This window comes from Lampetra planeri, chromosome 10 (assembly GCF_965212315.1).
Source record: "Lampetra planeri chromosome 10, kcLamPlan1.2.h2, whole genome shotgun sequence".
NCBI lineage: Eukaryota > Metazoa > Chordata > Hyperoartia > Petromyzontiformes > Petromyzontidae > Lampetra > Lampetra planeri.
Window position 1 is genome coordinate 5,506,940 of NC_136116.1, and position 22,539 is coordinate 5,529,478.

General features: G+C 46.8%; 2 protein-coding genes across 7 annotated transcripts in view; one reads left to right on the forward strand and one right to left on the reverse strand.

The window, feature by feature from the left end:
* The window catches only part of LOC144720901 (neurabin-2-like), a 38,511-nt gene extending 36,546 nt beyond the window's left edge, over nucleotides 1–1,965 (reverse strand). For 2 of the 5 annotated variants that reach the window (XM_078598042.1, XM_078598041.1), the window contains exon 1: nucleotides 1,283–1,658. In XM_078598042.1, the coding sequence (XP_078454168.1) occupies nucleotides 1,283–1,364 (82 nt within the window). In that variant the 5' untranslated portion in view covers nucleotides 1,365–1,658. Of the gene's footprint in view, nucleotides 1–921; nucleotides 971–1,282; nucleotides 1,659–1,753 lie in introns of those variants that run through there. The other 3 variants (XM_078598046.1, XM_078598045.1, XM_078598043.1) reach the window with 3 other exon arrangements.
* A 3,539-nt stretch (nucleotides 1,966–5,504) lies between these two features.
* On the forward strand, nucleotides 5,505–22,268 carry LOC144720903 (epsilon-sarcoglycan-like). 2 transcript variants are annotated; one of them, XM_078598048.1, is made up of 11 exons: nucleotides 5,505–5,711; nucleotides 7,174–7,311; nucleotides 7,818–7,960; nucleotides 10,319–10,391; nucleotides 11,954–12,158; nucleotides 15,147–15,309; nucleotides 17,029–17,294; nucleotides 18,596–18,622; nucleotides 20,175–20,396; nucleotides 20,960–21,034; nucleotides 21,151–22,268. In XM_078598048.1, exons 1-11 carry the CDS (start codon nucleotides 5,687–5,689, stop codon nucleotides 21,272–21,274), a joined length of 1,461 nt encoding a protein of 486 aa, XP_078454174.1. In that variant the 5' UTR covers nucleotides 5,505–5,686; the 3' UTR covers nucleotides 21,275–22,268. The 2 variants fall into 2 exon arrangements, with proteins under 2 accessions (XP_078454174.1, XP_078454175.1); XM_078598049.1 differs by lacking the exon at nucleotides 20,960–21,034.
* The last annotated feature ends 271 nt before the right edge of the window (nucleotides 22,269–22,539 follow it).

Sequence of the window (22,539 nt, forward strand, 5' to 3'; positions counted from 1 at the left end):
TCAAGGAAAAACATATAATAGGTCCTTAATTATTACTTAAGCGGCTAACACAATAACTAAAGTGAAGAAAACTACTGCCTGTAAAACCAGTATACAATTGCATGACTCATATATCGTGAACACAGACCACATGGTTGTCACGTTCATCATCATCCCACGTCCACCATTGCATCCTCCTCCCAAAGAAAAACAAACTCAAATGTAGGTGAAAAATAAAATAATAATTATTTGCAAGCAGTCTCCTTCCTTCACCCTTGCACAATGTAACACATCTTACGTGTAACACACCCGTTTCCACGAAAGGAAATTGGCAACATTCGTGCGAAAATATTCGACACGGTGGAAACGCATTTTTTTTGCATTGCCATCACCCTGCGTTTGCCTATTTATTTATACAGGGCTAATCTTTTGTGTCAAACGCCGGTAGATGACGCTCATTGCAATCATCTTCTTTCGGGCGCTGTGACTTTCAATGGGAGGCTGCATTGCAATCTGGGCGCCATATTTCGCAATGAAAGAGGGTATCCCGCTTCTCCACACCGAGGCGAGATTGGGAAAGAAACGAGAGTCATCCCCTACATTTACGTTTGATTTATGTATATTTTACAGATGCTGTCAAACGGGACTGGCGTTTGTCAAAGCCGTGTGTCCCTCCCCCCTTCCACCGCCATGGTCTGCGGATATAAAATGTATTTAAAGGCTTGTTTTATTCGCAAAATGAAAACAGCAACAGTCGCAAACCGGGCATACAGACTGCGGCATCCTCTGCTCTGAGCGTCCATTCCTAATTGATGCTAACTGCGAATTACATGCATCTCGTAGAGACAGGTGCAAGATTCTCAATAACAATAGATGATAGCGCATTACAGATACTGTACCAGGAACGCATATCAATGTACGTGTACACAATAAAATCCAAACCTCAGGCTTGTTGTTGAAGGTCAGTCGCCCCAGTACCTTGCTTGGCCTGCTGATCCGATGTGAATTATACGATAATAACAGGGTTGGATTGTTGTGTGCGTGTGTGTGATACGGTCACTGATAAGAAAATTAGATATCGACGTTTCGGCCGACTGGCCTGCACGATGTAAACCTCTAGCACACAGCCCGTGCTTCCTTTACAACAACAAAAAACCCTAAAGCCAGACGACACTACAGCCACACAATGCCACCCGAGCTTATGCAACAAACACACTGGGCTACATTGTTCAGCTTACGCATCATATACAAATGTACAACAGCTCCTGGCTAATTATTCGTGCTGTCGCTTTGTCTTTCACACCTTCTGACCGCAGCAGCCTTAGTTTTCCTTCCTGATCCCGCAGCAGCAAGCAAGCAAGCAGCAAGCTCTGGGTGGTGTTCATCCGTGAGTAGCCCTACATCATATGACCGCTCTCATCTCGACCCCACGGATTTCACCACCGTGCATCCTCTCGCATATGCCGCGTTGTTGAAGCCCTCCCACCACCTACCCACCCACCTCCTCGTCCGCGTTACCGACCCAGCCGCCAGCTACGCTCCTCGCATTCTCATCTCGCTCCACGTGGATCCACGCGCGTGCACACACGGACGCGCGTGCACACGTGTTACATGAATAGGGGGCAGGCAGGCAGGCTGGCAGGCTGAGTGGACATGCACACGGGTGCCCGGCTCGGCGACAAAGGAGCTTGGCTACCCCCAAAACCCCACCTCGCTTTCTCTTTTGGACCGTACCATCCAGCTGAAACACACACACACGAGCACCGCCACTCACCCCCCAAAGGAGAAGAATCCCAGCGTTTAGTTCCCCGTCGTCCGAGCGGCTCGTCACTAAGACCACACCGGCAGCCGTCAGCCCATCACCGCCGACTCCACCATCACCATCAGCAGCAGCAAGCACCACTACTACAATCGGTGGCCGAACCTCCCCTAACACCACGACTCTTCCCACCACCCCCACTCGTCTCTTCCCTCTCCCCAGGTCCCTCCCACCGGCCGACTCGCAAAGCTTTTGCGTCACTCGCACGGAGTGTTGGGGGATGGTGGTGGTGGTGGCTCTCGGCTGCCGAGAGGATGGAGGGAGGAGGATGGAGGAGGAGGAGGGAGGGATGAAGGAGGAGGAGGATGGAGGAGGAGGGAGGAGGATTGAGGGAGGGAGGAGGAGGCGGGGAAAGGGTGGTGGTGCTGCTGGTTTGGCGGAGCCCGCAACAGCATGGGGGTTTTTCAATTTTACGCACGCACGCCGTGGCTGTCACCATCATCATCAGCCATGGTCAATCCACTGCTGGATGAATGCCCTCTTTCCCAAGCCGCCGCCACCGACATCTCCAGCGAGCCGACAATGTAACAATGAAACCAATGAAACCATTGTTACATCGTGGCACTGGAGCCACGCTTTTCATCGCTCCATCTCCACGGACGCGTCCCACTCCTTGGCTGTGTGGGGGGGCGGGGAGTCCAAGATTCGTGCCCCTGCCCTCTCGATTCGATGCACTCCCAAGATTCCGAGGCCCCAGTTGGCGATTCAAGAATCGATGTATGTATTAAAACATTGTGTGTAATAGCACCCTCTAGCGGTTATCGATGCATAACGTGAACTCACGTTCGACAAAAAAAAACTTCCGTTATTTAACACATTCCTGCGGAGGGAGCTGGTAGGAACGTTGGGTTGCTCGGTCAATGGTCAGGGTCAACGGCGGCGTGGTGTATTCCGCAAATATGCCCGACTGTAAAGGTGGGCACAAGCCGGCGTGAGTAGGTTAAACGCTGAGTTTTATAAGGGCACCACGGGGTGACCAGCCCCTCCCCACCCAGCCCCACCCCTCCCACCCCCCACCCAGCCCCACCCTCCCTACCCAGCCCCCCACCCAGCCCCACCCCTCCCACCCCCCACCCTCCCCCACCCCTCCCATCCCCCACCCAGCCCCACCCTCCCCAGCCCCACCCTCCCCACCCAGCCCCACCCTCCCCACCCAGCCCCTCCCCACCCAACCCTCCCTGCACGACGGACACAATAATCCCCTGTGGGCTGGTGTAACCAGGAGGTTCCTACCAGTAAAACAATATTGATCCGCTGCTGGAATAGGGGTCACTTGACTATACTTCACCGCTGTGGTCAGTGCAGGTTGGTGAATGGACGGGGGGGGGGGGCAGAAAGATATCGAACTCAGTTCTACAGAGGTTCAGAGCCCACCGTTCCCCCCGTTCAAACGTATTCGATTTTAAAGAACGACGATTGCTCGGCACGCGATGCTGTGCGCGCAACGTGTGCGTCGCCACTTGCTGGCAGATTGGCTTTGTTCGGTCAACTCTTGCACCCTGGACAGACGTGTGTCCGTCATTGGAAGCGGTTGTAATACCCACACTTTACCCCACCACACCACACGCGACCCGACGGGCTAACTGCGGTAATATTTATTCTGTTGGGTGAACAGAAGCCGTGGTGGTTTTTTATGAAACGTGCCCCATTGTTGCGACTGCCGCGCCAGGAGATCGAAACTGGCAAACGCCGGGTTTTAAATTCCAGTGTTTGCTAACCGTTACAACTACGGCATCACTTAATGTAGCATGTTGCCGCCGGTACTGTTGTACGTAAATCATGTTATAGGGGCCGTCCATAAATGACGTCACGCACCTAGGGGGTGGGGGGTCAGACATTGGTGACGATGTGTGACGAGGGGGGGGGGGTGAGAAATGTGACGCAACATTAATATGCGCAACTCTAAATAAATTTTAAAAGGTGTGTAGCAGCAGCAGCTCCAGTGCGTTTTAGGGAATTTACATGCGTACAGTCGGATGCTTAAAATTGCCTTCCACTCCTTGATAGCAGTTTTTATTTTATTTTAACCCGTTTCCAACCAGTTGGTTCAGTGTCTGCCGGTGTGGCGAATTCCTATACACATCTCGTGTAATGCTGTCACGGTGTAATGGTTATCACACTGGATCAATTTTAACCCAGAGGAAACAACGTTTGTTGCAACTTATTCAATTGCCAGATCGCCCGTGTGGTTTAAATAAAATGTGGGTACTCCCCGCGTCTTCCAAAACGTCTGGTCAGCGTGGAAGAAAAGGCCAAAAATGCCCTCTCTAAACAATCGTTTGAGGGCTTTCCTTCTACCAGCAAGTGGCTAGAGCAAGCAATCGCCAGGCTGCTACACATTAAGCTCTGTAATGTTTGGGGGTGTGCGTGCTGTTCTTGGTCGTATAGACATCGCCAACTTCCTCACGGTCCGTGGTTTCGTCAGACTGAGCTTGCGAGCTGATCCGTGCATTAGGCGTTATCACACAAAAACACACGCGCACAAATACACTTAAGAGAAAATAATCCTGCACATGTGTGCAGCTTAGAGTTTTGTTTCCGCTGCAACACGAGAATATTCGCACGCCGACAGAAAGGCGTATAATCATGAAAACGTTTAACACTGTTTACCGTTTGTACCTTGAAAGCGAAGAACGCATTGAAAATATGAGTCGTGAAAAGGACATCTCCATCCTGCAATATAAAAACAATCCTTAAGAAATGTACAGAAAGTCGTCAAATTGTTTGATTAGGTTAATGTTAACGTGGGATACGTTGTGGGGACGCAGAGGGCAGTACTCTACATCTAAAACCATTGCACTTTACATGTGGTTCCCCCACGGCAGTGCTCCTCGCCTTCCACCCGAACTGACCAGCGTGGTGAAGTATGGTCAAATTACCCCCCACGTCACAAGCGACGAGGGCTCACATCCAGTAGTGGATTGACAAAGAGCTGGATGCAATTTCACATTCATATTTTAAGTACAGTACGCTTTGTAACATCTGCATGGAAGGTAATTGTGCTTATTGTAAACACATTTTTTTTATCGCATGTATAATTGAGATTTCTTTTGTTTAGTACAGACAGAACGACTACTATCGTGCATTGTGCACATAACACACGCGTGTACTGTATAGGCCTACATCTGGATTGCGAAAATGTAAACTAAATATTCCAGGAACGGTCTGGCACGGCTCGTGTCTGATTTATAATGGTCGTGGAAACGTAACAACCGCGTGAAAATAATGTATGTCTCCTGACCTTCAATAATAACATTCTGTTTCTTGAGAGAAAACTATTTCTGTACGACTTACATGTATCATAGTATTTACTGATTATGATGCAAACTCGTGTTACGTAACAGTAGCGTAGCTATTCTCGAGTGGTGCAGGCGGTGCAACTGCGCTAGGGCCCACGTGTGGATATTCCCAGTCACTGGCGGCTGGCTACGAAGATGGGGGGTGGGATTTTACAAGGTCCACATTCTATTCCTTGCACCAGGGAGCGCCTATGCCAACGATGCTAGGCCACTGATAGGTGACATCTCGTTCTCGCTGCTACGTATAGTGTGTGCTTTATATGAATAAAACAAAATTGTAAAAATAAACGCACGTCCTCCGCTCCCCAATAAAAACAAACCCCACCTCGTCCTGGTCTTCACTCTATTCATCAGCCATGCACGCTGTCACCCAGCACAATGGGCAGAGCGGGGCGCATGCGCGCGGAGCCATTGTGCATGTGTGTCCTGCGTGTCTGGAGAATATCTCTCCCTCGCTCTCTCTCTCTCGGCTGAATCGTGTGCAGCCTGCCATCCCGTCCGGCTGACACGGGAGATGGAGGAGGAGGATCATAGCCGGCTGCTGCTGCTGCTGTTGCTGCTGTGAGAGAGAGAGAGAGACGCGAGGAGTATGGGGCCGCGGTGCGCGCGCGCAGGTGAGGGCGAGCCACGCGTCCCTATGTCCGGGGCGCTGTCCATTCTGGTTGTGGGTGCTGAAAAGGGCAACCCCCCCCCCCCCCCACTGAACGAATGTGTGTTTATATTTGCTGTTTAGAATATACCCATGTTAGTGGTGTACGCTGTTTGCCCAGGGAGTATTACTGTGAGCGAAAATTAGTTCACGTTTAGTTACGATGGTTTTAATTAATCACAAAATGTGCATTACGCGCATTTTACATTAGTGCGCCTATTGTGCCTATGCTGTACAGCGTTTGTGTTATTAATTCACACAGTAATGTAGGCAAATTCAGCACTCTGCGCGAATCAGTTGAAATTTCAGGCAATTGACGGCTGGCTTGCGTGAGCCTTAATATGAGCGTGGAAAGAAACGTGCCCAGTAGCTCTAAAAAGTATCACATGCTGAGTCGTGTAGATTCAACACATTTACATCTTTATTGCCCTGCAATGCTAAAAACGCTGACGTGCACGCATATTGGTTCGTACCCTGCATGTACCAAACTTGCATTGACTATATCTATCTCGTTGGCCTCTCTCTACCTCTCTAGCCCACGTGCTGTGAAGAAGGGCCATTTCCCAAAACGTCACCTATTATACACTTTTTATCTTGAAGGCAATGTTGAGAACAAAGGTGTTTAAATGTGTTCATACTGTGAGGCTTACACAAATACGGAGGCATTTAATCACAGTGTAAAATATTGCCCAAATTGACTTAAAGCTTTCGTGACTGTAGGAATTCATATTCTTTGGGTCTTTTGGTAAAGTCGTGTAGATAGGTTCAAAGAAAATAACAAAAAACAGGAGGATGATGACGACAGCTTGCGTTGCGATCGAAACGTCGTAGTTTTTTGTTATTTTTTGTTATTTCTTTGAACCTATCTACGTGACTTTACCGAAAGACCCAAAGAATATTGCGCAAATTATCATTTATCAAACATCGTGATATTTAAGCTCTACACTGCATATGACAACAGCCCTCGTGAGCATTATTCACCGTGTTATCGTTATTTGCCAATTGTTTTTTTTATGTTTTTATGATAAATGTATTATCATTACAGTACCGTACTTCAACACAAGGCAACCAAGTTTCAGCCACCCCTCGCCATTGCGCTGACCCTCGATCTTGGACCTAACCAATTACACGAGGTCAATTTAGCTACATTGTGGTGGGTGATGTCACCGATGTGTTTGGTGGGTCACCTTTATGGCAGTGGCGTAGCATGGTTGAGATTGGCCCTGGTGCAAGGAATGAAATGGGACACCCTGTCCAATTTTTCTCCTGATACCTCGGTGCCTGGCCCCACGAACCCGTGGTGTCCACTGCAATTGCACCGCCCCCACACTCATTAGCTATGCCACTGGTCTATGGTGAGTAAAGTGAATGGTGAGTGACATATAAAGTGCATGATCTGCATGGTGGGTGACGTGCATGGTGTGCAGTGCTGCTGCTTACTCTCTGCTGGCTGAGCTTCACGGCCAGCGACCAGGACTTTTACCTATCCCCCGGGGTCACGTTCGTGCATGTGCTGGACCGCACCTACTACAAGCGTTTCTTCCCATCGCCGCAAGAACACCGAGGTACTCAACGCTGCTAGCAGCTCGGAAATTTCACACATCGAATCACATAGCGCCTCCTTTCCCTTCATTTATCTGTACCCCTGAGCTCCAGTACTATGATCAGTCTCCCCGTATAGCCCTTGATTTGTTACCAATGCAATAGCCATTACAGTGGATGATTTCATTTCAGAATACCAGCTCTAGCAAGATCTGTCCTTTTATAATCAATGGTCAAACACTAAGGGTAATTTATTGACCTCCAGATGACAGGTCCTGGCCCCTGTCATGAAATGTAATGCTGCGTGTAAAACACTGCATTCATTCAGCACAACCATTTTATATCAAAACTGAGTGTTTTCTACAGGGCCTAAACTCCACTTGTGATGGGGTGCTTTAGATAAAACACAACAGCCAAATAAAGCTTCCTATTTCGTTAAATTAAACGTGTCGCTCCACACGTGGTAATCTAAATCGGTATAATCAATGGAGTAAAGGTTTCTTGCCCTCTCTGGCTTTGTCGATCGTAGATGACCCGATCACCTTCCACACCAACCTCCAGGGATTCCCCGATCGGCCTGGGTGGTTGCGCTACCTGCAGCGCTCCCCGCACGAGGACGGCATGCTGTACGGGACGCCAACCATTCAGCATGTTGGCAAGACAGTCATCGAGGTGCCAGTGCAATTCACCCTCCTTGTCTACCAGCGGTTAAATAAGCCGGCATGCATGGGCAATGGATACCGGTAGGGGAAAAATAGACTATCTGACATACCGGCAAAAGACAAAATTTATATAATGTACATTTTATGCAATATAATGCCAAAATGTATGATGTACCATACAATAAATGCACTACAATATGTTGCGTAGTGTATATTAAATGTATTAGAATACCATTATGTGGTATACGATGTATATTATATCTACTATTATACCCTCATGTGGTACATATCGTGTAATATTAATTGCAATAAAATACTGTTAAGTTGTACATTTTTGTATGCGCAAACCAGCGCCTTATTCAAACCAACTTGACAACTATCAACCCCTTTTTTGTCTCATCTCCACCATTTAGAAGAACTCTCATTAAAACCAAGCATAACCAAGATGGACTGTCCCTCCCCACGCCGCGAACACAATGCCGTCCTCCCGTCACTCACCCAGTGCCCCTGGCACCGCTTCTTCTGCTTCCCTTATTGAAATACATTCACTCGGCAACAGCTTTTACTCGAGCACGCTCCCTTGTTGCGTGGCTTGGCACCAACGTCCCCTCTTGGGGTTTATCAGAGTCTATTACTATGCTAGTCACAGCCGCGGCACTACACGAACGGCCACGGTCACATTTGTGTTTCCTCCTGGAAGTCGGGTGATCGCCGTCTTATAGAAAGCGAACATACGCCTATGCGTGGGCACGCGCACACAAATTCACATGCGCCACGTATGCCAGCTACCGCTTAATCACTCCTGCATTCAAATTCAAACACACGGCGCACACCACCGAGATTTTAATTACAAATAAAAAATTTTTATAATCGAATTGCTGCCACAGCATATCTCATTCATTCCACTCAGTTTCCTCTACTCAAAACAATGGCGGTCCAATGTTGTCCCTTGAGTAATCTTCAAAAAAGCATTTGATTCACCATGGCGATAATACTGTGTGGCTGCCACTGTTGGGAAGGAAAGAGACGTGGGGGGGGGGGGTTGGAGGAAATACGCCCCCCTCCCCCTTCCCCCCGTCCCTGCTTAGTAGTCAGGTCAGGGCATCAGCGACCTGCGTTCAGAAAACATTTGGACCGCGTCCACACTCCGCTGCTGTGCGTGGGGTGAAACCACCCACAAGTCGATGCATTCCCACGTCTACCGAGAGACTGTCGCTTCCTATTGCCTTCATAACCGTACACTCATTCAAAGTCTGTAACTGTGCAATCATTCATTAGCGTGTGAAGGCAGTCTTGAAAAATTATGGGGGGAAATAACTGTGTTGGTAGTTACTCAAAATTGCTATGTGACGTAATCAGTTGCCCTATAATATTGACATATTTATGAGCTCAACTTTGATGACTTAGTTTAACACGTAGGCTTTCGCGACCAAATATTATTCATAATAAAGGTTTTTGGGTTTGATCGCGTAATTATAAATGCGTCGAAACCCTCCACCACCAGAATACTGGCAAATCGCCCGAGGATGCTGGATGTAATAACCAGCGAAACGTCGTACTCAAATTGTAAATGTTGTGGATTCACTCTTCAACCCGCCGGTGGGCTGAAGTAATAACTATTTGTCGTTTTGTTCACGTGACAAATCCATTACTGATTGGCCGTGTCGGGTGGTGGAGGGTTTCGACACATTTATACTTACGCGATTTAACCCAAAAACCTTTATTTTGATTACTTTATTTGCTTTTACACGTAATGGCTTCGTGGATTTGCAAGGTCAATATTGAATGCATGTTTTCATTTTTTTTATGTGATATCAGCTTGGACTTACATAACATGGTTATTCTAAAATAAGCAGCACTGTTAACCGTAAATCGTTTTTCATTTATTCCTAATGCACTTTAAGAGTCTTTAAATGGGTTACAACAGAGCCTAAGACTCTTATCACCACCTTCATTATTTTCATATTATAAATATTAATGTAATGCTGGTAAATGAGTGCATACATATTTGGAGGTATATTGAGAGATGGCAATTTATGGTATTTGGTTATGGGGTTGTCATTGATGGATGACCACCATCCACAAACAAGTTGTCATGAGGCTTGAGAGGCTACGTGGTGGTCAACAGAGGCAGTGCAGCAACCTCCGTTGTTGTTGTAGTAGATTCTATGCTCCCACGTCTATGCTTACCCGTGTTCACCATCCAGCACGCACCAGCATGATGACATATGGTCAAATAACCCCTGTGACCTGCACAGCGTGGAGAGGCTCTCATCCAGCAAGGGATTACCAAGAGGGCTGTATATGTACATATTGAGTGTTAGCTGGAAGTCAATGTATAATTGCAGAACGTGTCCTGTCGTTGCAGGTGATTGCTTACAACCGATGGACGTACGACACCATCCAGCACACAGTGGTCTTCAACATCCTGCCGTCAAATAGTGAGGCACCACGCTTACGATCTCTTCACATCTTAAGGAGAGGGGGAGGGGGGTGATGTCAGCCTTCTCATGCCCCACGCTCTTAAGGGGTGATGACGTGGCCGAGTACTGCAGCTGACTTAACCGCAATAATCGCACGCATTCTGCTTCACAGTGGACATTATAGATAATTGACGTCCGTCACAAGAATAGGCCATTGCGTGCCGGCGCCACGGTCCAAATTTTCCGAATTAAAAATTACCTGCAAGTTTCTTAAGTGGAATATGCATTGCAATTATCGCCCGCTACTACAAAAACCTGGCAGGCTTTCCTGGGTTAACAAACATGATACTACATAATAACCATGCACATGCAGGCTACGTGTGCAGCAGAGCACACAGGACGTTGTGTACATGCACCGTTAACAGGAACCCACATGTTCAGCAGGAGCGATGTTTGCAGCAGGTCAGAGAGAGAGAGAAGCTTCACTGCCTCCCATTACAAAGACCGGGCGCGGTGTTTACCTTTCTTCAGCGAGAGGTTGTGCTCTCTTCAAAATTAAACCTGCCCCTTTCCCTGCCCTATCCAGAATGTAATTCCCACTGACGCTCAGTGCTGGTGTGAAAAATCAGAAAGAAGCAATTTTATTTTCTGAAACAATAGCACACATTGTGATGGTTTTCAGGGAACATTGACGCTTGCGCCCAGTGAATTAAAACGAAGCAGTTTTATTGGTAAATATACGTGTGGGGAATTACAAAACAGCAGATGGACTCAGATGTTATGATTAATGTTTCTACTCACCAGAGGATACTCACATCACTCACGAGGACTACAGGGAGTTGTTTGTGCCAGAAAAACTCAAATTAAACCAGGACAAGTCTAATGTTTGTGTTTTTTCGGCTGGGCTATATGATTATTTAAGTAATCGATTACTTTTAGCGAATATCGTTTTGAATACTCGACTAATCGGAAACACAAGCTTTTGGAGAAAATACATCTCACATCTGCTGTCCTGTGTGCCGCTGGATGGTAGGTAAAAGTCACAGCTTGATGATGTTATTGGCATCTGCAGCTGCTTCACGCTGGGGAAAGCTGTTCGGGGCATCCACCAATATAATGAAAGAGGCATTAGTAATCAACAACAAAAATGTAGTCGATAATAATTCGTTGATGAATCCAAATCGACTAATTGTCCCAGTTGAAATATACTGATTAATCCGTGTCCCTCTTTCTGATTCTCATGTATCAGAGAACACACGTTATAAAAATCATACTGACTGTTGATAAAAATGTAATGGGCTTGTGCAGAACACGTACTGGCTCGAAGAGGTGATGGCCGGTGGTTGAGAGTAACGACAGAGTGATGAATAAATAAGCCCTAGAGGAGATCCCCCACATACTATCAGCTAATGTGCATGCGGTAGATGGGATTGTTGCATCACAGGACGGTGAGAGATGGCCAAGGCTTGGGGAAACCTTCATCTATCAGTATGTGAATCATGGCTGATGATGATAGTGTTGATGAAAAGTGTACAAAACTTTGCACGGATACAAGCGGTTATGTTGCCTTGCGCGTGCAGTCAGTCTCCCCTTCCAAGCGGAGTTCTTCATCCGCAACATGAACGTGGAGGAGCTGCTTCCGAGCAACGTCCTTGGTGACTTCCTAGGCGCGGTGAAGGCCATCTGGCAGCCGGGACACAACCTGCGTCTGCACGCCCTCAATGTCAGCTCGGCGTTGGACAGGGGTGGCCGCGTTCCCCTGCCTCTGAGCGGCCAGAAGGAAGGGTGGGCCCCACCTCGCCTCCCACCTACCCTCTTTCCTACACCTTCACCTACCCATCTCCCCTACGCTCTCCCCTGCGCCTCACTCTTATGTGTAAAGACACAAGCGAAACGCATGGGATGGAGTCTGGGGGGAGGCACAGGTGGACACCTCAATTTATTTTTACAGATTACAAATGAATTAATTATATGCACCCACGATTCCTAATGTGACGGACAAAGCGAACCCCTGGCCCCCCAAATATATAATTCAAACTTCGCCTATGGTGAAATGTAGACATACATGGACGTGTTGTGATCAGATAGAATATAGATGCAGGCAAGATACTAGATAGAGACGAGAACATCGAATTGCCATTTCTGTCGTCATCATTATTATGAATTAGCTTATATTCGAATTTCGGTTGATATTTGATGCCACCCCTGTTTTTTGTCATTGATGCGGGGCCTCTTGAACTGCGTGGAAACCCTCCTCGGTTCGCTTGTGTCGAGCGCTGCCCCGGCTGCCCGCCCACTCCCCCCTCCTCGACCTCCTCAACCCGCCCCCACACGACCCCTCCCCACCCGCATCCCCTTCCCCAGATCACCCGCATCGAGGAGATGCCGCCCTTGAAGCTGTGAGAAATATAAATACAGCACAGGATTGCTTGCACTGGGTTACATGCATAAGAGCGATGTCCTGAAACACAGTGCCTCATTGACTCTCCCGAGTAGTTATAGAGCAGGGGTCCTCAAACTTTTTAAACAGGGGGCCAGTTCACTGTCCCTCAGACCGTTGGAGGGCCGGACTATAGTTTAAAAAAACTATGAACAAATACCTATGCACACTGCATATATATTATTTTGAAGTGAAGAAACAAAACGGGAACAAATACAATATTTAAAATTAAGAACAAGTAAAGTTAAATCAACAAACTTGCCAGTATTTCAATGGGAACTATGGGCCTGCTTTTGGCTAATGAGATGGTCAATGTCCGGTTCCATATTTGTCACTGCTAGTCGTAACAAGTGATGCAAGTGTGCATCCGTTAGTCTAGATAATATTATAGAGGCTACCAGTCATTGTCATGTCGTGGTAAATGTGGAAATTGGCAAAGAAAATGGGACAAACGCTGAAAAGTGCACGAATAAGCATGGCGAGGTGCACTCTTGGAATGATGCTGAGAGACAGAGGAACACAATGATTAGAGAATGTACGGAAGGTTAGAGAGCTCTTATGTTTCTGTTAAGAAAAGTCCTGTAAGTAGGTTTTGGCAAGACACATCACTAGAAGGCATGAATTGGCCGATGGATGAAGCTAACTACGGAGCCAAAGCAGGGAACATGCGCACGATAGAATGCCCAACGCAGAGGTGGAGAGATGAAATCAGCGTGTGTGCAGGTGCTAGATGGCTTGTTGCATCGTAGGAGCATGGGAGATGGTGACGGCTTGGGGTGGTCTTTGTCAAGTAGTGGACTGATCTGTACTGATGATGATCATGGTAATAAAAGAGTTTAATAATGCAATTAAGAGCTATTTTTGAGGATCGTATAAAAATTACTTGAAGCACCGCAGAGTGAGTTATTGAGAAGAAAAAAATACTCGTTCCCAAATAATGACACAAAATGTGACCTACTGTTTGCAAAGTGTTTTATGGTGTAACTTTTTTTCAAACTAATTTAATAGCATTCAGCAAGCAGTCCTTGGACAGTCGTCCAAGTGCATTCGTGTCTCTGCCAAATCACAGTCGAAAACAAGCAAAGTAAGCGTGTTACCCAAGAGGGCAGGACCTGACAGACATAACAAGAATGAGAGTGCGTGAGCTGTGGACCTAAATTGGCAGAATAAAGCACGATGCAAATGATAACAAATGGCATTTGCTGTTCACAACCCGCAAATGTCAACATCAACAATAATGGGTTTCAACGTTGGTTTCCCATAATAATACTCATGCCAGAAATACAGAGATAAGCAGGATTGCACACGAGAGTGTGTGCATGAAAGTAACAGTATTCTTTTATACTGTTTAACGCGCCTCTGATTAGCACAGTTGGCTACGTACGGTGCGAAAGAAGTTCAACATACATATATGCAAACAATGACCAATGTTTGAGGTAGCTGAACACCACATTTTTTGATTTCTGCTACAGCGAATACATGTGGAATTTCACCAAAGCAGGGTTAGGCCTGGATGGTGCTCGAGTGGGCAACCACCATGCATATTAAAAAGCGGTTCGAGGCTGCAGCGCTACACGTGGTGGGCAGCAGTGGAGGATGCAGCAAACTCCATTTTTGCTTTGTGCTTCTATTTTTCTCACGCTTATGTTCCCCGCCTTCACCAACCCGTGCTGCACGGCAGGGTGAAGTATGGTCACTATCCCGCAGAACTCCCATGGTATGTATGGGTAGCCCCTAAATAACCCAGCAGTGGAGCGACAAAGGGGTGTACATGTGTGCAGCTTTCTATTGAAGGTCCGCATGGTAGATGGAGGGCTAATACATAATGATAAATACAATAATTTCAAGTTGTAATGTACAGTATTCGCTCACAGTATTCGCTCACTCTCATAGAGAGAGAGAGAGGCGTGAGGAACCACAGACAAACATGCAGGAAGGCAGCCATGCTGTGAGCCGGCGCCAACAATTACCCACGCTCTGCGATCCTCTACATATTAAGGCGTTGACGCCAAATTAACGAGTGTTTACACGTGGAAGGAAACCGGTGCACCTGAATAAAACGCACGCGTGCGAGGGGGAAACACCATTCAGACGGAACAGGCGGAATTCACATTTGCTGCCCTGCATTCTCCTGTTAAGCCAGGGTATGGCTGGCTCCTCCTCGACACTCACAACTCGGTGATCCCCCCAAACGCTCACCTCCCCACAGGGCTGGATTACAGGTCGGGTGCATAGCCACCACCGCCCGGCTGTAGGGCACATCCGCGAATACCTAACGCAGCGATCTTGAATGCTTTTCATTCGTGCGTCGCGACGGCCCCCTTCTGTGCCAGGGTGTACGTGCTTGTGGGTTCGGACACGCGCTACTCCACGCACCTGGCCGAGCCCCTGACCCCCGAGAACCGCCTGCGGTGCAGCCAGGAGAGCCAGCTGACCGTGAGCTTCGACCGCAAGTTCGGCTCGCAGTTCCGCGTCGACTGGTGCAAGTTCATACTGGTGACCGTGAGCAGCGAGCGTCTCTCCGCGCTGGGCGACTTGGCAACACCGCACGGATTGTACATCGGTGGTTTCTCAAACGTGTTTTTGGCCCGCGGACCCCACTCAGCCGATTCAAACAATTTTCCGCGGACCACCCAGCTGGTGGCAAAAAAATACCACTAATACTAAATTATTCATTTCAACGGAATATAAAACAGATTATTTTAAAGCAGCTATACTTTTTTTAGGGGGTTTGTTGCCAGATAAAAGGGTAAAAAAACAATTATCATATTTTTTTACTGGCAAATGAGGTTCCAATGGTGTAAATGCTTTGCCCCGAGCTCTAATACTATGATGGTGCATTTTCTTTGAGTTGTGCGCCTTTTGGCGTCATCTGGTCCAACACCATGTGAGACTAGGCTCTAAGAAAAGCTGTCTCGGGTGTGGACCAATCAACTTCAAGGACGGTGCATACATTATCAGAGTTATATTTTTGTTTGCATTAAAACTGCAGGTATTGTGGTCTATGCAAACATGACTCCTCGTAAAAAAGGTGTCAGTTTTGTTGCCAGATAAAAGGGTAAAAACCCAATTATCATGTTAGGGTAGTTTAATCAAGTTAGTTTACCTAACTTCTTTTAAAATTAAATATCATGTTAATGAATGTCAGAAGCAAAAGTTTACTGTCATTATTTCCGAATCAAACCTGCATTTGCATCACAGCCCGCGGATCAGCTGGAAGATCGTCGCAGACCACTCGGGGTCCGGGGACCGCACTTTGAGAACCACTGCTCTGTTTTATTTTTGCGCTTGGTAGCAGCAATATGTTCAGAAGCGAAATGCCAATGTCGAGGCTCGCCAGACACTATAAGAGGGCTTCAGGAGAGAGTTCACGTCGTGTGGTTTCCTAAAATGTCCACCGCAGAGATGACAACGCAGCTTAGCAGGGACATGCAGCATACCTCGTGCAGCTACGCAGCGCAGATTGTCTCTGTCACGCTTAAAACATACTGAAGTAATGGTGATATAGCTGATAATGATGCTGATGAATGATGTGGTAGTGCCACAAGAGTGCTTATGATTTACATGTGCAGCTGTACATCATAAGCACTCTTCCTGAACTACGAGAGAATTCATCATCATCAGTGCCATCAGCAGCATCGTCGGTTTTGTGAAGGTGGAGAGCATACATTTTGGAGTATAGTAAAGTAGAACAATGTATTTTGCTGCACTGCCGTCTTCTGACAACGTATTCTTGAAGTAGCCTACAACACCTGTTTTATGAATGGTGGGCACCCATCCAAACACGATATCCAGGTTCAACTCTGCTTCGCTTCAGAGATCTTAGGAGATCGTGTGCATCCCCGGTTCGGTCACTTGAAATGTACAGCATGTGAACTCAATTGAAGAACTGGCTGTATTTGTTCATCATATTGTCATCAACAGTTGGCATCAGTAATGAAGGCGACCGATATTATAGAGCTGATGGTGGGTGGACAGGAGGGAAGGAACAAGTGAAGTGTCTGAACCAGACTCACCGGTGGTGGCACGATAACACCCCCCAAACCAATTTGAAATGAAATGTATCCATGCCGATTAATGTTTCAAGAAGAATCACACTCTAAACAACCTTCCTCATGAAAGATGGAGAGAGCCGTGTCCGGGCGACTCCATCCAACGTGCTTAATTCCAAAACAATCGCAAGCGACCCCTCAACCCCCGCACACGCACACACAGATGGACCACTCACTGGACCAGACCAGCGTGGCCAAGGACAACCAGGCCTGGGTGAGCAGCACGAGCCGGGGCCCCCAGGCACCGACGGGAGACGGGGACGCCCCAGCTCAGCCCGCTGTAGACGTGGAGTTTGCACCACCGGGCCTCTCCCTTGAGCGCCGGGACCTGCACTCCGAGTTTGTGCTCACGACCGCCGTGCCGGCAGTGGTTGCCAGCCTTCTCGCTGTGGCCCTCAGCTACCTCATGTGCTGTCGCCGCCAAGGACTGTGAGTCAGGGTGTCTCTTCGTGAGCGGAATAATCGAGAAAATGACCCCCAAAAAGTATCACTGTTCAAGCTCTTCCACCCCCGCTTGTGTTGCGAGCCAGTCCTTCAGACATTGTTGGTCGAGGCCACATCATTTAGATGGAGAGAATGTTGCCAATATCATCTGGTAATTAATCCAGCAGTAGTTCATGTGTGCATTGTTACATCATAGAATAATGAGAGGTGGTGGTGGCTTTGGGAAACCTTCATCCAGCAGTGGATTCGCAATGGCTAATGAGGATCCTAGTAGCATTTGTTTAACAAGCCTGACTGCTGATGAGACCCACAAGGTTGAAACTGGTCCAACATTTTCCTGCCGAATGCTGTTAGATAATATTGGTCTGGAAGTCCAATTAGCCGATGGACTCAAGAATATTTGTAATTACACGTGGAGACACCCTTTAAAATTAGCGTCGCGTATTCCTTCCTGCAGGCACTGATTTAACATGAGATAGGTTTAATTTCCATCAGGTGTTTATGTGATAATTGTGCTGTTCGCTGAAACTATTCAGTCGAGCGTGTGTAAAAATACAATTCTGTCTAATGAGATTATTTGGAGCTGTACAGGATCGCATATATGAAGAAAAAATTGTTGGAGGAATGTTTGCACTAAATCTGCAAACACGTGACAAAAATGTAGGTATTTGTTTTACCTTTTTCTCGAGTTGAGGAATGCGTTGCGTTCACCCCTGAGGACCCATACGGAGAATTCCCACAAAGAAAAAAACAAAAGGCATTTAAACAACTTTATTGCAGTTAGGTGTGCACCAACTCGTACAACATTTCATCTTAATCGCTGCTAATATGCATCATTTGTTTGCGGTCTGCAATACGTGACGTCTATTTGCACCGATGCTGAACACGGTCGTCAATGACCACTGCCATGAAGAGAACACGGACAATTGGCAACGTTTTGGGCAACGGCCATTCGTCAGAACCGAGGGCAGAAGACGGGAAATTGCCCAAAACATCATCTTTTGAATAACATTTCCTTTTCAGCGCAGCGTTGTTGACAAACGCGTTGTGTTTTGTGTTAATCGTGCCTCTGCACGATTAATACACCACATCGTTTTCCTCTCACTGTTTTTCCCCCCACGAGAAACCTTTCCTAAACGTGTCTCCATTGTAATGGTCTCTTGTGGAGATCGGGGGCTTTGGTTCTCAGTGGCTGTCGTCTGGCTGTTGGTAAACGTCGATGATTGAAAAGTGCTGGGTTATTCCAACTTACATCTGGGCGTTTACTCTTCCCCCCCCCCCCCAAGGCAAAAGCAGGAAGTGCAGACGACTGAGTAAGTGGATTTCCTTTCTTTCTTACACGCAGTTTGTATGTGTCCAGTTTTTTAATATTCAACGTAAAAAAAGTCATTTAAAGCCTTTTTGACAGTCCACTGATAAGCGGATGGTCTCTCCACACCTTTTAGCTCACGGGAGAGGTTCTTTGATTATACTTCAGATATCACTCTCCTCTAGTGTTAGCTGTGGCCAGAAATTTAACTCAGGACGCCGGGTTCGGAGTGCAGTGCGCTAACCACTGGGCCACCGCCTCCACCCATATTCAATATAACGAATACATAAATAAATCACACTGGCTGGATCCCGCACTCAAAAATGGGGAGTGCCGTTTATTTTCTAACGATCAATCGTTGCACAATGCTTCACACGCAAGTGCGTGCCTTGTGATGTTACCACACCCCGCTACCACCCCCTCTGGCTCTGGAGAATGTGTTTATTTAGTTTTCCTTGAGTTCAGGGATTTCTTTGTTGCGTTGATTCTTCAGGGACCATTACGGGAGAATTTTCACAGAAGATTAAAGAAAAAAATGTACTAAAGGAGTTTAACAACACAATTTAATAGGGCTGCTGAATGTACAATCCAAGCTCCAAAATAGTTCCATGCAGGCCACGAACCAGATGTTTTGCTTTATTGACCATAAAACACTTTTATGTCTACATCAAATATATTGAAAACACTTTTTGCACACTGTATCACTAAATAGCACAATGTATGTCGGGAAGTCGCATTGCAAAGTCTTTTTTTTGGATAACAACTGCCTGTTTTAATGAGGTTCATAGAAAATGTTCGTGTGCCTAACATGGATTCTCAGTGGTGTTCGAAGTACAGTCCGGACTTTTATAAGCTCTCCTGCATGTTTTCAGGTCGCATCACGTATTGTTTGGTATGACGTCCGACGTTTTTCTCCACGTGCTGGGAGAATCTTCAGGAACTGAATTGAGCAGCTCACTGCTGGGAGCGAAACGTCGGACATCACACCGAACACGCTTTACAATCCGAAAAAAAAATCACAAACCGCATCGGAGAGTAGGCACTTTACATCCTAGGCATTTGCAGTGAACGAGCTGCCTAAATGTCAACAAATTAGCAGCACAGAGGAGGTGCTCACCTCCAATTCTGAGGCTGTGCAGGAAATCCTCAGCAGATTGCTGGAGGTCACTGACCCCAAACGCTGACCCAGCCTGGAGGCATAGCTTTCTCAAAGCTGTCTTGTGACCAAATAAAGCTCTCCGAAAATAGACCAACAGCGAGTGGGGTTATATCGTAATTGACAAGTTGCTTTGCTTGCAATGAGTTAAATGGGTTTTTTCCCTTTCTAAACACAAACCGCAGTTTTGTAAGCAATCTGTGGATCAGAGAAATAAAAAAATAAAAAAAGAATGGTCTTCCAGTAAATATGATGAAACTCCAGCCATCGGACCACAAAGGTTCATGCGTTCAACAAAAAGACGCGTTGCATGAATTTCACATCGCTGCCTGGATCAACATCGGCAATCCACCACTGTCGCCGGCACGGCCCCACGTGCCCACGTGCCCCTCTTCTCCAGGGAGCAGCTGGTGCAGCAATGCCGGAGCCGGCACGACGGCGAAGAGCCACACGTCAGGTCCAAGCAGCGTGACGGGGCCCACCCCATGGCCTCTCTCACGGCGCTCGGCGGCGGCGGCCGTCACAGGGACCGGGGCGGCCCGGGCGTCGGCGGCTCGGTACCCACCCCCCAGAACCTCGACTACGACAGCTACAGTGCCGCGTTCGTGCACGCCCAGGGCCGGTGAGAGGGAGTCCATCGTTGAAACTTTCGTTCGTGACGAACGGTGTTTTGCGAATTGGGAGAATGTCACTTGTCCGTCGACCAGTGACGGCGTATTTGTTCATCGAGAACGGTTCGTGGGAAAAACTCGGTCACAGGTTTAGGGCCCCAAGGTTGTGCAAAATATTAGCCCAAACTCATATGTCTAATGACACTTTTAAAAGAGCTTTTATCGTGAGTAGTTTATTCCCTTGTTTCACACAGCTGTAATATAATTAAATTATGGAGCTTGTCCAGCATGTGTAGTGACGTGATGCACCAAACACAAATATTTTGTTTAAGTGAGCTGGTACCACCAATGATTACAATAACCAATGATCTCATTGCAGGAAGAGAAACTTCAGCCTGCGAAGACCGTGCTTGGTTGTCTGTCTCCATTGTCCAGTGTGCTGTCGTTTCATTTCTCTTTCCTTCAATGTGATTAGAAACATTGTACAATGCTCAAGTATGGAGTTGTGCTCTTCTCGTTAATCAATCCTTTGAAGGCAATGATTTTCAGACGTTGACAACTGCTGCCTTTACAGGGATCCGAACAACGCCGTGCTCTCAACCCACAACCTTCAACCAAACTCTTCCAGGCGGAAGGAGACTAGTTTTATGTACGTGCGCACACGATGCTGTAAATCTGTTCACAAATCTCTCCTATGCTTGACACACAGACACGTGCTTAGAAGCAATGTAACCCGTGCAACTCGTGCCTTGCGTGTGGTCACAGCACTCAGGTTGCTCAACACTCGAGCTTGGACAGAGCAAGACCACTGCAGCAACCACCCTCACTACCTCCTCAGCCTGGTGGCCAAAACTCCTTCTCCAAGTCTCTCAACAACTGCTGTGACTAGAACCGGCACTGCCCATGCAGTGTCTGCAGGCCCACCTTGGGGCCACTTGGCAAGAGGTCCCCAATTCACACTTGGCCAGAGCCAGGGTCTCGACAGTCAGCCAGGTGTGTTGCTTTTAATATGGTTGACTAAGAAAACCTTCTGGTGATTTCTGAAATGCCGCAAAACACAAGTCATTTTAACAAAGTTTTCCTCTCAAATGAGTGTGATTTGTTACCACGGTTCTAATGTGGAACATACCGTTTTTTAATCACCTGGAAAAACACACAGGGACACTTAAATCGCTACAGCTATGTGAGGTGCCAACTAGAATCTGGGATTGTTTTTAAACACATTTGCACATTAATATTTAGACTAATATGTAAGGTGTCACATAATTTGTCTTGTGCAAGTGTTCTCTTACAATGGAATGCCAAATGTATTGTAGTACTGTCATGTGGCTCAGGCTAGGATACGTTTTTTTATGCCATCGAGTAGATTCTTGGAGTTGGAGTAATTTTCTTTTTCCAATAAACATCTTGCTGACAAACAAGTGGATCAGCGACACAATTTTACAGAATTGAAAAACGATGCTGATCTCCCAATGAACTTGTGTTGAGATCACAATTGATGACCATTCATTGTGCCAAATGCCATTCTAACAATTTGTCAAAATAATTGTATGTATTTTGAAGTGTTTATTTCTCAGTATGTTATAATCATTAAATAGTTGCTAAGAGGAGCAATAGGTGTTTGAGGTTTAAATCCCATGTCACAGCAAAGAGTAACCACCTCAAAATTTCTATCTTCAATTCCTGGGCTCCTACACATGATCAAGGGCCAGGGTCTTAAACTCTACTATTATTGAACAGTGAAATCTCGAGTTGCAGATTTACCGTGCTTGCAAAAAAAATGTTTTACCTCGGGTTCCTCACCGAGTGACGGCGACGCAATGCTCACGTCGGTAAGTAAAACAATTACTGTAAGAAACAATAAAACATATCATTCAACCCCACTCGGAATATAATATCAATGATTTTATATCCGAATTTACATGTCTTGAATAATGTTTTTTTTTTAAATCTGGGCCACCCCTCCTCCTCATTAAACTGGATACGTGAATTGACCGTCTTTAACGCTTTCCTGTGCTCTGTGGTCATATCTAGCAGGTTCACAGTTCAATAAATCAATTAGCTGTCCGTTTTTTTTAGGGTAGTATCCCTGGATAGATCACACGAGCCAGAGCAAAGCATTCACTCATCTGCTTGGCTAAATGCAATCGTGTG

Coding starts and splice junctions, on each gene's coding strand:
- LOC144720903 (XM_078598048.1), top strand. CDS start 5,687: ATGGGGCCGCGGTGCGCGCGCGCAG. Junction 5,712..7,173: donor GCCGCGGTGCGCGCGCGCAG/GTGAGGGCGAGC, acceptor CATGGTGTGCAG/TGCTGCTGCTTACTCTCTGC. Junction 17,295..18,595: donor TGCTGTCGCCGCCAAGGACT/GTGAGTCAGGGT, acceptor CCCCCCCCCAAG/GCAAAAGCAGGAAGTGCAGA.